Source organism: Jaculus jaculus, chromosome 13 (assembly GCF_020740685.1).
Source record: "Jaculus jaculus isolate mJacJac1 chromosome 13, mJacJac1.mat.Y.cur, whole genome shotgun sequence".
NCBI lineage: Eukaryota > Metazoa > Chordata > Mammalia > Rodentia > Dipodidae > Jaculus > Jaculus jaculus.
Window position 1 is genome coordinate 12,075,597 of NC_059114.1, and position 16,850 is coordinate 12,092,446.

The window sequence follows — 16,850 nt, forward strand, 5'->3', positions numbered from 1 at the left end:
CATAGGCACAAGGGGTCTCATGCATCTGAAATTCGTTTGCAGTGGCTGGAGACCCTGGTGTGCCCGTTTTCTCTCTCTCTGCGTCTTTCTCTCTCTGTCTGTCTGTTGCTCTCAAAAAATAAATAAAAATAAACAAAATTTTAAAAAATACATAACTTGGAATTTAAAAAGAAAACTATATCAGGGGCAAAGGACTTAAACAGACATTTCTCCACAAATGTGTACAAAGCGGTGCTTAACGCATCAGAAGATGATCACTGTTACTAGTCACTATGGAAGAGCTGCAGATAAAAAAATCCCTAAGTATCACTTTATGGCATTCAATAGAAAAATAAAGCACTTTGATATGCTATGAGGTCTATAAGAATTTTTGTTTCTTTTTGTTTTTTGAGGTAGGGTCTCCCTCTAGCTCAGGCTGACTATGTAGTCTCAGGCTGGCCTCTAACTCAAGGCGATCCTCCGACCTCTGCCTCCCAAGTGCTGGGATTCAAGGCGTGCGCCACCATGCCCGGCTACAAGTATTCCTTTTAATTTTCTTTGTTTAATTTTATTTATTTATTTGAGAGTGACAGACAGAGAGAGAAAGAGGCTGAGAGAGAGAGAGAATGGGCGTGCCAGGGCTTCTAGCCACTGCAAACGAACACCAGATGCGTGCGCCCCCTTGTGCATCTGGCTAACGTGGGCCCTGGGGAATCGAGCCTTGAGCCTGGGGTCTTTAGGCTTCACAGGCAAGCGCTTAACCGCTAAGCCATCTCTCCAGCCCCATAAGTATTTTTTTTAAATAAGTATGGCAAAGATGTGGACAAATGGGAGCACTTGTGCATTGCTGGTAGCAACGCAAATGGTACAGCTGCCGTGAAAAACATCTGGATGAGTCCTTAGGAAGCGTCATGCAGGCTGTCATGAGATCTAGCTATTCTCTTCCCAGGTGTGCACCCACAGGAATCCAAACAAATTCTTATAAACCAAAGTTCTTGCACCATTACTTCCAAAGTGTAAGTTAACAGCGGAGGTGTAAAGGTCCGCCTGCCCAAGCTTCAGCCCTGATATCTTGCTCATTTGCCTGAGAGTTGATCATTAATCCAGGGCTCATATAAAGAAGGTGCTCACCCTGGATGGGGACAGAACCACATGAAGCCATGGCCAGCACATTAAGTCCCAGCACCACGACATGGACCCAAGGGCCTCCTGCAATGTCAGAGCGCATCCAAAATGCTGCGGACATCTCGGTCATTGTCATTTATTTCATAGTGGTTCTGGCTGTAGGAATGTGGGTATGTGAAGATCAAATGGGCTTTATCGCAGGGGAGGGGTGTCCAGGGCTGGGGAAAAGTGTCTTAGGATGGAACACATGTGTCATGATCAACTGAGATATTATCAGTTTTCACTGATGTCATTGTCTTTTTATTTGAATCATCTTCTTTTCATGATGTGTATTGTTTTGTTTTTTTGAGGTAGGGTATCACTCTAGCTCAGGCTAACCTGAAATTCACTACGCAGTCTCAGGGTGGCCTTGAACTCATGGACATCCTCCTATCTCTGTCTCCTGAGTGCTGGATTGTCACCACACCCAGCTTGAATCGTCTTCTTACATGGGAAATTACTAAGTGGATTCACTTTACTAATGACAACATTGTCATTTGAATAGAGGAAAGGCTGGGAACTACAGCCTTACTCTGTCATGCCTGGTACCCAGTATGTAAACAGAAGTATTTTATGATCTTATTTTATTGTTTGTTAATTTTCTGATGGTGTGTTGGACACTGAAATCATCTGTGCACCATTTCTTTTTGGAAGCATTGGATACCAAGTGTGCTTCACGTCCTTTCCACCAGTGAAAATGGACAGTTCAATTCAAGATAAGATTTCTTGAAATCCTGCTAACATTGAGCATTTATCAAACTATGATTTTGAAGTCTACTGAATATTGACACCATAGCCCAGGTTCCAGACAATGCTTCTCGGTGGATGAGTGCTGAAAACTCATTAACCGCTGCAGAGTCCTGGCCAAAGTCATGGGAGCATCTTGGGTGCACCTGCTGGGGCTTAATCCTTGTGTGTCTTCCTTTCTGCTCAGGCGATACTGAAGACCAACAGGAGCACTGTTGGAGGCTTCTTCCTGGCTGGCAGAGACATGGCCTGGTGGCCGGTAAGTAGGCGGGAGTTTATATATATATAAACGACTTCCATGATTATAAAAAATACATAATGCCCTCCCTCCCAGCACTTTCCCCTTTGAAACTCCTCTCTCCATCATATCCTCTCCCCTTCTCAATCAGTCTCTCTTTTATTTTAAAGTCAGGATCTTTTCCTCCTATTATGATGGTCTTGTGTAGGTAGTGTTAGGCACTGTGAGGTCATGGATCGGCTCGAGTTTTGTGTGTGTGTGTGTGTGTGTGTGTATGATCTAAGACTGAATAAATAAAACATTGGAAGAATTGTTAATCACTGGTTTGCCACTTGCTGGTGGTTCCTTTCCTAAATCCTTGACATCATGGCCAAGATGTATAAACAGAAAATCTTAGGGGCACCAATTGAGAAAAGGCAAAGCCCAACGTTTAAGGGCCCTGCTGAACCCTGTTCATGCTCTTCCTGCAGGGACATCAAGAAGCTAATGCCTTGACTCCTTACTCACTCCACACACTCCTTCACCCCCCCCCCACAGTCCTGAGCTAATTCTGCTCCTTGGATCTGGATTATCCTCCCCCTCTGCTCTGCTGGCCTCCTTCAATGTCCCAGACCACTCTCAGATCACTCCATCCCTGCCCAGGGTGTCTGGGTCGCTCTTATGTTGGGCGCACTTACTGATAGTGGCCTGCGTGTGATCCCTGATTGATGGTGATCCTCTCTGAGTCAGCCTATGGGCAGTTTTCTTTGTGTTTATTTTATTTAGTTGCAAGCAGAAATAAATAAATAAATAAAGGCACACTAGGGCCTTTAGCCACTGCAAAGTCCAGATGCACGTGTCACTTTGTAAGTCAGGCTTTACGAGGGTACTGGGGAATTGAACCTGGGCCATTAGGCTTTGCAGGAAAGCACCTTAACCCCTGAGTCATCTCTCCAGCCCTCTTTGTGGGTTTTCAGGTGTGACATCTTTGGCCAGTTCTCCACTGAAAGAGGCTAGACATTCCTCTTTGAGCCTGAACAGCGTTAGCGCTGGGTTGTATGTAGTGAGGCCACCATAAATGATTCCACCACAGACCTGTGTACTTATTCATGCAGTATGAAAGGAAAAGAAGGTTGGGAAATGACCTTGCCAAAGTAACAGAAGACTGACTTGAACTCAGGATGAATTTTTATTTGGAGTATATAGTCAGACATTGCCTTTGTGAGCTATGCAAGGATGTCATAAAACAATACAAGCTCTTTGGGTAGCTGGATATATTTTTTAAAAGGAATTTTTAGGGGGCTGAAAGTGTAGGAACAAATGAAATAACCACAGGTCCCAACCCCAGTTCTGCTGCGGCATGGTTGGCAATCATTCATACTCACTCATGAGATCTCTCTGGAGCCTTGAATTTTAAAGGCAGCAGACAGTGTAGTGGAAAGGAAGATTGACGCAGTTTAAGGTATGTCCAGGAAAGTGGAGAGGAATTCCCTCATTCTGAAACATAAGCTCCTTGAGACTGGCTTAAGGGTCAGGTTCAGCTAAAGATGGGCTCCACTCAGGGTATCTTGGCAGATACAAGTAGGAACCCTGAAGGCAATGTTTAATAAGCTTTTCTGGTTGGTAAAAATGTAAGTGCTTTAGGGGTTGCAAGCTGTGCCATTTCAACAACACAGTCCTGTCAGACAGCACAAAACCAGATACAGTGTGGAGAACAAATCAGCGTGACTACCTTCCAATGAGACTGTTAATGGATGCTGAACTATTAAATGCATTGTCATTTTTAGGTTGATACTACACTTTTGGCAGTTCAAAAAATATATAAGCAGGCTATAGAGATGGTTTAGCAGTTAAAGCACTTGCTTGTGAAACATAAGAACCCAGATTCGATTCCCCAAGACCCACGTAAGCCAAATGCACAAGGTGGTGCACACGTCTGGAGTTCATTAGCAGTGGCTGGAGGCCCTGGCATGCCCCTTCTATCTGTCTGTCCCTCCCTCTTTCTTTCTCTCTCTTTCTGTCTGATTCTTTCTCTCTCTTTCTAAAAATATATTTAAAAGCATTCTTAAGTTATAGTCTTCATAAAAACAGGTAAAATACTACATTTAGTCCATGGGATATAGTATGTTGGCTTTTATTCTAAAAAAAAAAAAGAGTCATTAAAGCACCACATTATCTATTGATTTTCAAGGGTCCAGGTTTGGATATTTTAATCCTTACCCTATCCTCTTCTTTTGCTTTCCAGATGGGTGCCTCTCTCTTTGCCAGCAACATCGGCAGTAACCACTTTGTGGGTCTGGCAGGGACAGGTGCAGCTTCAGGAATTGCCATCGCGGCCATTGAATGGAATGTAAGTGAAGTCAGTGCTTTGCAAAGTCAAACCCGTGTCCAGATTGTTGAACCAGAACTTGCCACAGGTTCTGCTGGGAGTCTGTATAAACTGTATTCATTTAAAAAAAATATTTTATTTTTATTTATTTAAGAGATATACAGAAATAGGCAGGGAGAGAGAGAGAGAGAATGGGCATGCTAGGACCACTACAAACGAACTCCAGACACATGGGCCACCTTGTGCATCTGGCTTACGTGGGTCCTGGGGAATCGAACCTGGGTCCTTTGGCTTTGCAAACAAGCGCCTTAACCACTAAGCCTTCTATCCAGCCCTGTATTCCTTTTGAAAAATTATCTTTCTCCTACTACCACTCAGCTCTTTGCCCTTCAGCTCTTCTGGGGCTCTGCTCTGCTCAAGTCATTCCAGTCTCATCATCACTGATCTCTGCAACTGTTCTCATGCAGCTGCTCCTAGTGAGAATATCATTGCTATGATCCAAACTCCACATTCACTTGCCACCCTTGACCAGATGAGGTCTGAGTTTTAGCTCTCCTCCCTAGATGCCCTATGTCCCGCAGTCCACTAGCTGAAATGCAAATGTGATGCTTCCTTCTTTTCCGAAGTTCACATTCCAATGGAAGGAGCAGATCTGCACACATGAGTGTACAAAGTATGAGGAAAGAACCGTCCATCATATACTGGGGGACCTTGTGGTAGGAAATCCATCACAGATAATGACTTGGGTTGCCACGTGTCGAGAGAGCTTCTTGGTACTGATGTCAGAAGGATGATGAGAAACTGTTCGTGTGGGGCCTAAGCAAGTCACAGTGCATTGAGGAGTAAACGTTTTATTCTTTTTTAAAATTATTTTTGTACTCAGCAAATACAGTCAGTTTGGTACCATTATTAGCCTCATCCGTGACCTATCCCCTCCCCTTGGCCCCTCCTTGTTGAAATATATGGGTCATGCATTCTGGCGTTTTATTCTTTATTTTATTTATGAGAGAGAGAATGGACGCACCAGGGCATTCAGCCACTGCTAACAAGCTCCTGACACATGGGCCACCTTGTGCATCTGGCTTACGTGGGTCCTGGGGAATCGAACCTGGGTCCACTGGCTTTGCAATCAATGAGTACCTTATCTACTAAGCCATCACTCCAGCCCCCAGGAGTGAATGTTTTGAGAGATGGTAGACAGAATGTACAAGAGCTTGTGATGGACTACCTAACTGCTCTATTATTATTTCATAGCAGCTAGGTTCCTTAATTATGTCCTAAGCTCTACATGGGTAGGGTCATGTCTTCTCTTCCACACATACCACCCTGCCTTTTTAGCCCATGCTTGGATATGTGGTGACAGTGTCATAAACTGTTCCTGACTAGCCTGAGTTTTTTTGTGCTATTTTGTCATTTTTAGTTTCTTCACATAGTGTGCATATTTGTAAGAAGATACTACTGTGGGAGAAATCTAGACCATAATGAAGTTTTGTATTTTATTCATTTATTTGAGGGAGAGAGCGAGAGAGAGAGAGAGAGAGACAGACAGAGAAAGAATGGGCCTGCCAGGGCCTATAGCCATTGCAAACAAACTCCAGACACATGTGCCACCTTGTGCACTTGACTTACATGGGTACTTGGGAATTGAACCTGGGTCCTTAGGCTTTGCATGCAAGCATCTTGAGCAATCTCTCCAGCCCTAACAGATAGCTCCTCCTTTGCTCTCTCTTGTCAGATATTTTGTTCCTAATTTTATTTTATATACTCTGTGTGTATATATGCTTATATTCCCAGCACTGGGAATATAAGCATACACCAGCAGTATTTTACATGGGTTCTGGGGCTCCACGTTCAGATTCTCATGGCTGTGCAGCAAGCACTTTACCTGATGAGCCATCTGTCCAGCCACACCCCAGTAAACACGCAGCCTCCAGATATGCCTTATGGCCAAATTTTCACTCTGACAGTTCCATGGACTCTGCCTCTAGAGTCTGGTCATAAGTACCTGTGACCAACCTGGGTGTGACTCTTGGGCTGCTGGTAATGCAATTATTCTCTCTCTCTAGCCTGTGACATTGTACTTTCTTAGTCTTGATAAGGTTAATTTCTACCTCTAGAAGATAAGGATATTGCTTAAAACATCTCCCTAGCCTGGTTGTTAAACAGTGTAAGTTATATATACAAAGAGCCTGTCGATCTTGCATGTTCATGACAGGTTATATTTCTGTCATTGCTATATGTGTGAAGACGTGCTGAGCACCAAATCTTCTCATAATCGCTTTATCCATTCAAGAATAATGTTTTATTTTCCTTCCATTCAAAAATAATACTTAGTGTCGGGTGTGGTGGTGCACGCCTTTAATCCCAGCACTCAGGAGGCAGAGGTAGGAGGATCACTGTGAGTTTGAGGCCACCCTGAGATGACATAATGAATTCCACGTCAGCCTGGGCTAGAGTGAGATCCTACCTCGAAAAACAGAAACAAATAATAATAATAATAATACTTTATGGGGCTCAGATCTCCTATAACACAGTTATCTTTCACCACATACCTTTTGTCCTTTCTTATGCCTCAGAAAGTATTGGCCTCTAAATCATAAAAAGAGAAGAGAGGAGAATCCACAGTTGGTTGAGGATCATTATTGTTTCAATGGCAGAGGCTCTGAGACAATGCCATATATTCATAAATCTGAAGAATTCCACAGGCCAGGTCTCCTTAACTTTCTCTCTTTTTTTAACAGGCTCTACTGATGGTGGTGGTTCTCGGGTGGTTCTTTGTGCCCATCTACATTAAGGCGGGGGTGAGTATCCACAGATACCCAAATGAAGCTTTCACGTGTATCTTCAGTATTATTTTAAAAAATTCACCAACTACCCATAATAGTGAAGTTCAGGTAACAGCCTTCACCTGGTCTATTGCTAAAACTCTACAGGTGGCATAAATCAAATTCCTTCCTAGGGGTGGGCTCTCACTGTAGAATGTGGCTAGAGTCAGGTGTGAAATCTATAAGAGGCATTGTATAATGACCGCTGTTGCAGGATACACCTGGTTTGGGAAGCCTGACTCTAGGAACACCCATGTGCTTCAAGGACTGTGTCTCACATGTGACCAGAAGTAATCTGACTGCGCCTTTGAGGGATGTGACACTTCTGTAGCAGAAAAATTCAGATCTAAGGGCATTCGAGAAGACATGTAGAGGCTGAAATCATGAAAGAACCTGTAGTATTTGGTGGTCAGTTATACCTGTGGATACATGGGGAAGAGAGTTAGGAGATAGAGGTGGGTTGGAGGTACGGGTAGGGTTTAATTGTAAAAGCCATTATATGTTCCGATACCCTATTGGAAGTGGGTGACATGAGATTTCAGACACTAAAGGCATATGATCAGGTTCCTTCCTCTCAATCAGTTTATGGGGGGATGGACCTAAGCAAGTGGTCCGATGGATGATAAAAAAGACATTTCAAGAGACTTCATGAATCCATAGAAAAGACAAAGAAAGGAATGGGAGCTGTTTGGGGCACAGATGTCAGGGCTTGTGGAGAGATTAGAGCTGAGGGCATGTGAAGGGAGAAACATCGTGAGCAACTTGAAGACTTAAGCTTGAGGGCTTGGAGGCACTGACACCTCCATTCTGGAGATGGGGAGTCCCCAAAGGAGCCAGATGATGGGTAGAAAGGAAACCATTGACCTCATTTTTTGCTAGTATTTTTATTTTTTTAACAACTTCTATGATTGTAAACAACATCCCATGGTAACGCCCTCCCTCTCCTCACTTTCCCCTTTGAAACTCCACTCTCCATCATATCCCCTTCCCCTCTCAATCAGTCTCTCTTTTATTTTGATGTCACTGAACTCATTTTGAAAGTGGGCATTTGGTATCCTTTGGAGTCTTAGTTCATTTCATGTGACTATAACAAAATTCCAGAAACAGAGTAGGTCATACATTAAAAGGGGGTTAAACAGCATGGTGCCTCAACTCCTTGGCTCTGAGTATGGCCAACAAACATAAGAATATGGTGAAGAATCAGAAAAGGGGAAATGACTGTGTGAAGGGACCAAGCACGTCATGCATGGGGGAAGGGTACTTGCTCTATCATAACCCACTCTCTGAAGGACGGACTCAATCCTGTGAGAGTGACATTGATCCATTCACAATAGTGGAGACCTCAGGCCTCATTTCTCTTCCCACTAGGCCTTACCTGCTACAGATTCCACAGTGTCAAGATGTGAACCTCATGAAACTTTTGGGGGCCAAAGCATGTTCAAGTCATAGCATTCTGTTCCTGCCTCCCACAATTCATACCCAACCTCACAATATAAACTTAATTCATTCCATGGCCATAGTCCCAAGGTTTGGACTCATTCCAGCAGCTGCTCAAAATCCAAGTCCAAAGTCACATCTCACACTCAATAAAATCTCCAAAGCTGGGCGTGGTGGCGCATGCCTTTAATCCCAGCACTCAGGAGGATTGCCATGAGTTTGAGGCCATCCTGAATACAGAGTGAATTCCAGGTCAGCCTGGACTAGAGTGAGACCTTACCTTGGCGGAAAAAAAACAAAACAAAAAAAACCTAGTTGTGAGTCTATAAAATCAAAAACAGGGCCAGAGAGATGGCTTAGTGGTTAAGGCACTTGCCTGCAAAGCCAAAGGACTCAGGTTTGATTCCCCAGGGCCCATGTAAGCCAGATGCACAAGGTGGCACATGCATCTATAGTTTGTTTGCAGTGGCTTTAGGCACTGGCACACCCATTCTCTCTCTCTCTCTCTCTCTCTCTCTCTCTCTCTCTCTCTCTCTGCCTCTCTCTCCTTCTCTAAATAGATAAATAAAAATAAAAAATATTAAAATCAAAAACAAGTTGCTTCCAAAATATAATAGTGGGACATGGATAGGATAACATTTATATTCAAAAAGGGAGAAATAGGTCTACCAATGGGCCAAAGATCCCATCAACACCCAAACACAGAAGCCTCTGGCCATCTTTACCATTGTCCCAATGCAGAACAGTTGGCCCATCTTTAATGGTGGATTTTTAAAAAAAATAATAATTACAGCTTAAAAGGCTTAAAATCAGTTTCTGGCTAGAACTTCAAATTTGCTTAAATTTTTTCTGTGCCAAGCTTTACATCTCTCATATGTTTTGTTCAATATTTTCTTCTGTCAAATATATCAGTCCATTACTTCTAACTTCAACTTTGCTCAAATTCTCAGGACATGCACAGAATACAGCCAGCCTTTCTGACAGTAGCTCAGTTCTGGTAACATTCTTTCTTTCCCCTCTGCAACCTCATAAACCAAGTCTTCACAGTTCATAATTCTCTATGCATTTTAAACTCTCATAAGAATGGCCCATCAAGCTCTGCTTACAGCACCATAAGGCTTCTGTAGTCCAAAGTTCCAAATCCTGCCAAGCATGGGGCACGCCTTTAATCCCAGACCTTAGGAGGCTGAGGTAGAAAGATTGCAGTGAGTTCAAGGCTTGCCCGAGACTACATACTTAATTCCAGATCAGTCTGGACTAGAACAAGACCCTACCTTGAAACCACTGACCTCCCCCCCCCCACAAAACGTTCCAATTTCTTCCATATTTCTCCTGCAAACCAGATCCAAAAGACTGAAAACCACATGGGCAGGTCCATCACAGCAACCTCATTTCTCAGTACCAATTTTATTTTTTTTTTTAAAGAATTTTTTTAAAAAAATTATTTATTTGAAAGCAGAGATAGAAATAATAGAGAGACATACAAACAGAAAATGGACATTCCAAGGCCTTTGGCTGTTGCAAATGAACTCCACACTCATGTGCCCCTTGTGCATCTGCCTTACGTGGGTCCTGGGGAATTGAACCTGGGTCCTTTGGCTTTGCAGACAAATTCCTTAACTGCTAAGCCATCTCTCCAGCCCCAGTACCAATTTTCTATAGCAGCTACCTTCTCATTGCTGGGACAAAACACCTGACCATAAGCAGCCTGTGGGAAGATGGAATTTGTTTCAGGCCTACAGTAGTTTTGAGGGGATGTTCCATCGTGGTGGAGAAAGCATGACAACTGGCTCATACCTTTATACATGAGAGAGCCAGAGAAAGAGAGAGAGAGAGAGGGAAAAGGAGAGAGAGAAATAAGTGAGAGAGAGATCTGAATACTCTCTGGGGTAGACTAATGGACTCAGATCTCACCCCTAGTGACACACCTCCTCCAGCAAGGCTCCACTTTCCAAAGGCTCCACCAGCTGGTGACTGAGTAGAAAGCTTAATCACAAACACTTGAGGCTATGGGGACATTTCTCATTATAACCATTACGCCATTCCTTGATAGACAGTCCTTATAAGCACTGGTGCCTGGTGAGAGAGCCAGCTTCAAAGATGTCTGAGATGCCACTGAAAATCTTCTTCCCATCATCCCAGGCACAGACCCTGGCTCTGTTTGGTCCATACTAACCTCTACAGCAGGCAGTGGCTAGACTAGAATATACACTTTTTTCCCCCTATGGTAGGTTATTTAAATCTTCCCAATTTTCCTCCTCTCCTTCCTTTTAATGATAAAGTTTGCCTTTAGCTCATGCTATCGTTGTGATGCAAGATCATATATTCAGGCTCATGCTTTAGTAATGAAAACATATTTCATACATATTTCTTTAAATAGGGATTTCATGTAATTCTCTTTTTTTTTTCAAAAAGTTAATCAAATGAATATAGATAATGATGTACATCTGCAAATTACTGAAAAAATAAATCAGTTATTTAACCATCATGGCAGTTCCTTGTTTACAGGTAATATTGGTTTAAAAATTTTATTTTTACTTATTTGTTTGAGAGAGAGAGATAGATGAAGAGGCAGTGAGAGGGAGAGGAGAGAGAGAAAGAGAGAGAGAGAGAATGGGCATGTCAGGGCATCTAGCTACTGCAAACAAACTCCAGACACATGAACCACCTTGTGCATCTGGCTTACATGAGTCCTGGGGAATCAAACCTGTATCATTTGGCTTTGCAGGCAAGCACCTTAACTGCTAAGCAATCTCTCCAGCCCTAATGTTTTTTGTTTTTTAAGATTACAACATTATTAGTCTAAATAATTAAAATGCATTAGTTGTATATCTACAAGGTATTTGGTATCGTGGGTACTGAATGTCTACATTCATATTAAACCCACATTTAAGCCAAGCACAGCGGCACAGATCTATAATCCTAACACTCAGGAAATAGAAGGAGGAGGAATCCTAAGGACCTTCTATGGTCTGTTTCCAGAGTCTGTGTTCATTCTAACCTTGCTCCCTTACATTCCCAACTTGCTATGTATGGTATTTAACTGACCGTAAGTGTTTTGCTATGTTACCTAATCAAATTGTACTAGGCTCTGAAATGAATTCCTATTGTTGTCTGTCTCTGCAGGTAACGACCATGCCCGAATATCTCAGGAAGCGGTTTGGGGGGCAGCGACTCCAGATCTACCTTTCTGTCCTCTCCCTCTTTGGGATAGTGGTCATTCAACTCTCAGTGAGTTTGGTGCCTCCTGGGATTTTAGTTCCAAGGGGATGCTTGATGGGATCTGTGTGAGACCATCAGAGAGTGAGCTGTGTAGATTTTCAGCAGCTAGAGCCATGTGCATGCCTGAACCTCCTTGAGGTCTTTCTGCGAAGCATCGGTGAGAGAAAGCAGAGCTTCGGAGACCCTGAGCCCACGGAGCGACAGGCTGTCAGTTCTCCAGAGCGCAGATCTGCTTTCTCATTAAGGATGGGAAAAAAATGGGTATATGGAAGAAAGAAAATGTCTCTTTAAATAACAAATATTCGGTAATGAAGAAGACATTTCTGTTATCTTCTGCTTTTTCCAACGTATCATGCAAACCAAAAATTTGAAAACGGGATTAAAGAAAAGCCAAGATCTCATTCAGGTGCTGAATATATTCACACATCAGAACAGTGTTCGGTTTGGAACTGAAATGAGTATTTTCTTGAGGTGAGGCGTGGCTGAAGCTTTGATAACAAAAAGGCCAAGAGGGAATGTCTAGTTTAGTATCCTGCGTAGATAAACAAGTGTTGACAAAGCCAGGTAGTGGGAAACTTCCAGGAAGCATAGCCCTCACAAAGTTTGCAGTTACACAGAATTTTCTGTGCCTGGAAAAGGTTAGTCACTCATTCATTAGGCGTTCATTTTGACCCTTTTCCCATACCAATAATAATCTCTTCATTCTGTCTTAGAAGCAACCTAGGCTAATATTTTGTTTTCAGCTAGAGTATCACATACATGAACCATATACCAGAGGAAAACACTTTCACCACTATACTGACTTTTCTTAAATTTACTCTATTTTGTCTAAAACTACCTCTGAACGCATGATATGTACAAAGTTTATACTTAATAAAAAAATACCCCCCAAATAAGTAAAACTACCTCCATAAACAAGACAATTAAATATTAAAAGAATTTAAAACTTCTATAGTATTTTTAAATCAAATTTAACTTTTGACAATTTCATACAATTCAATGTATTTTGATCCTATTCACCTACCCCATTACCCTTAGAGAGAATCAAGAACAAGCTAAAAAAAGCATTTGAGGATTCAGAAGTATGTGTAGAAAATATGGAAGAAACTATTTGTTCCTCATGTATTTGTGTCCAAAGATATAATCTTAGGGTCTGCAGAGTTGGCTCAGTGGTTAAGGCCACTTGCCTGCAAAGCCTAAGGACCCAGGTTCAATTCTCCAGTACCCAAGTAAAGTCAGATACACAAGGTGGTGTATGTGTCTGTAGTTTGCAAATAAATCAATTTATATATTATTATTATATTTATAATAATTATTATATATTCATAATATTTAATATATTATATAATATATATCAATTAATATATTATATATTATATGATGTATAAGTATATAATATATTATATATAATATATTATAAAAATATATAATATATAATATACATTGTATATTATTATATATTATATATTACATAATATATAGTAATTATTGTATTATTATTAATATATAATAAATTATATATACTATATAAATAATAATTTATATAATGAGTATGATATTATTAATATATAATAAATTATATATGTGAGTATATATATATATATATATATATATATATATATCTGACAGAGTTCAGAGTCCAGGCAGGTGTATTTTACTTGTATTCACTGTCATTACTCTTTCTTATACCCCCCTCACTTACTATGATCCCCTTCCTCCTCCCAACTACTCGATCTTCAACTTTCTTGCAGGCTTTTGTTTTGGTTTTTTGATAACTCAATGTGTTTATTTAGGGTTCTTACAACCTGGGTGAGGGGCGTTGTTTTACAGTAAAATAGGCAACTTACTAGTGCCTTATATCACTGAAGAGAATGTCTTTCCCTCTATAAGCAACCTATGGCCAACTTACGAATCTTCAGGGAGGGGCAGAGCCTCCTGATGTCTTCCTCCCCCCACTACAGGATGTTTTATTTGTTTATTTGAGAGGGGGGGGGGATTAGGAGAGAGGATGGGTGCACTAGGGCCTCTAGCCCTGCCAATGAACTCCAGATGCATGTGCTGCCTTGTACGTCTGGCTTATGTGGGTCCTGGAGAATCGAACCTGAGTCCTTTGGCTTTGCAGGCAAGCACCTTAACTGCTAAGCCACTAACTGCTAACCCCCCACTATGGAGATGTTGATGGGTCCAGTCTTGTTCAAGTCATCACACTGTTGAGAGGTTAAAAGTGCAGTGGCCATGTGGTCATGGTAGAACACAAGAAATAATTTCAATTTGACTATTTTATTTGTTTATTTGACTACAATTTGCTTTGTGCCCTAACATATATTTTTTATTTTAGAGAAAATATATTGGGATACTGAGAAGAATGTGTATCCTGACTCATTTGGATGAAATGTCCTGTAGATATCTCTTAGGTCAATTTGATCGATCATGTCATTAACCCAGATATTTATCTTTAATTTTGTCTGGATAACCTTCCATTGCTAAGAATGAGATATTGAAGTCCTCTGCGTTATTGTGTTGGGGTTAAAATGTGTCTTTGCATTTGGTAGTGTTTGTTTTATGAAATTGGATAATGGTGTTTAGTTTAACACTGTAATTAAGTTGAGAATTGTAATATCCTCTTAACAGTTTCTTAATCAGTGTGCTGTGACCCTTGTATCTTCTGACCAATTTTGGTTTGAAGTCTGTCAGCTATTAAACCAGTGACACTTACTTTCTTCTCAGTTCCATGGCTTTGAATATATTTTTTCCATCCTTTCACCCTAAAAAAGTATCTATCTTTGGTAGTGACATGTGTTTCTTGGGGCCAACAAATAGAGCTTGTTTTTAAGTCCAGTCTGCTAGTATATGTCCTTCAATTATGAAATGGAACCCATTTAGTATTCAGATTTATTACTGAAAGGTGTACATTAATTTCTATCACTTTGCTGATTTTGTGTGCTTTGTGTTTTCCTATTTATAATTTGTTTACCTACTGTTACAACATAGCTTTATTCCTTCTCATAGCCTCATGTTTATGTTCAGTTTTTGCCATTGTCCATAGGCTCCATGCAGGCATTTTCTGAAGAGCTGGCTTATTAGTTATGAAGTCTTTCAGTTGTTTTTAGTTGTAAAAAGGATTTTTCCTATTTCAATTAAGGCATATCTTTTTTCCCCCAGTAATAGTTCTCTGGATTTATAATAATTTTCTTTTAGAAATTGAAATATTTCATTCCACGCCCTCCTGGACTTCAAAGTTTCTATTAATGAATCTCCTGTTACTCTGTTGGGCCTGCCTTTATGTAAGACTTGCTCTCTGTCTCTCTGTCTCTCTGTTTCTCTGTTTCTCTGTCTCCCTCTCTCCCTCTCTCTCTCTCTCTCTCTCACACACACACACACATACACACACACACAGAGAGCTTTAAATGCATCTTCTTTATTCCATATATTTAGTGTTTTAGCTTTAATATGACATGAGGTTGTTCTTTTCTGGTCTTGTCTGTGTTCTAAATGTTTCCTGTACCTGGGTGGAGAGCTATTTCTATAGATTTCATAGAGTTATATTCTATAGATTTGGAAATTTTTTTTGCTAGGATTTTTTAAAAATTTAATTTAATTATATTTTTTAGTAAAAGGCCAAAGATTTATTCAGTCTGAAGAGAAACCAGAGTATATCTGCTAGGATTTTTAAAAACATTATTTATTTGTTTGTTTGTTTATTTATGATAAAGAGAGAGGGGGAGAGAGAGAGAGAGAGAGAGAGAGAGAGAGAGAGAGAGAGAGAGAGAGAATGGGTGCATCATTGCAAATGAACTCCAGATGCATGTGCCAGCCTGTGTATCTGGCCTTATGTGGATACTGGGGACTTGAACGTGGGTCCTTAGGCTTTTGTAGGCAAGTGCCTTAACTGCTGAGCATCTCTCCAGTCCTCCGCTAGGATTTTATGGAAAGAGTTTTCTATATCTTTTGTATGAAATTATTTGCCCTCTTTGATATCCCTGGACATTCTTCACGTTTTTTGATATGTGACATTATATGGTCACTGAAAATCCAGTATTTATTCCGGTCTTCATATTTTGACTTTGTGCCTTTGTTTCCAGAATTTCTGAGCAGGCTGCTTATACTTATGAGCTTTAAGTTATTTCCACTAGTTTATCACTAAAGGATACCTCAACTCCAGATTTGTTATTGGCTCTCTGTTGGAGTTCTGTCACTGTTCTAGTACTTATCGGGCTGTTCAGTGTTAGGACTGTCTCATGCATTAATTGGCACGCTGTTCACCACGAGCTGGAGGGATTTCTAGAAAGTATACGAGGTCCCTAGACGACTCTTTAGAGTGCTGAGACAGTCCGAGAGTCGTCATTCTGTCACTTGCATGTCGTCGAGTCCTGTAATGCGTCGAGTGCCTGGAGGCAGCGCCACCATGCAGCGGACCCGCCCCAGCTCCTGTGCCACACTTGAGGCCAGCAGTGCAAGTCTGGGCCACTTCTGAGCCTGCGTCCCACTGAGGCCAGCGCAACTACGGTTTTGCTGCTATGGCTCTGTAATGTAGCTTAAGACTGACTTGTGATGTATCCAGCATATTCTTCTTTCTGCAAAGGAATGCTTTAGCTATTGGGGACCTTTTGTGCTTTCATATGATTTTTGGATATTTTTTTTCTAGCTCTTTGAAAAAAAAAATGTCACTATGAGTTTACTAGAGATTGCATTGAAGTTTGATATCACCTTGAATGATCTGGCTATTTTCACAACATCAATTCTGGCAATACATGAGCATGGGAGGTGTTCCAACTTCCAGTATCTCTTCAGTTTCATTCTTTAGTGTCTTGATATTCTCATTGTGGGGGTCTTTTACCTCCTTGATTTGCCAGATAGATAGATAGATAGATAGATAGATAGATAGATAGATAGACAGACAGATAGATAGACAGATAGGAGATAGATATGA

General features: G+C 41.1%; 1 protein-coding gene across 2 annotated transcripts in view; it reads left to right on the forward strand.

Moving 5' to 3' along the window:
* Window positions 1-1,139: 1,139 nt before the first annotated feature.
* LOC101601932 (solute carrier family 5 member 4-like) overlaps window positions 1,140-16,850 on the forward strand; it is a 44,035-nt gene continuing 28,324 nt past the window's right edge. Inside the window, exons 1-5 of one of the 2 annotated variants that reach the window (XM_045132652.1) lie at window positions 1,140-1,274; window positions 2,078-2,149; window positions 4,353-4,457; window positions 7,178-7,237; window positions 11,825-11,929. In XM_045132652.1, coding sequence (XP_044988587.1) covers window positions 1,140-1,274; window positions 2,078-2,149; window positions 4,353-4,457; window positions 7,178-7,237; window positions 11,825-11,929 — 477 coding nt within the window. The remainder of the gene's footprint in view (window positions 1,275-2,077; window positions 2,150-4,352; window positions 4,458-7,177; window positions 7,238-11,824; window positions 11,930-16,850) is intronic. The other variant, XM_045132653.1, reaches the window with a different exon arrangement.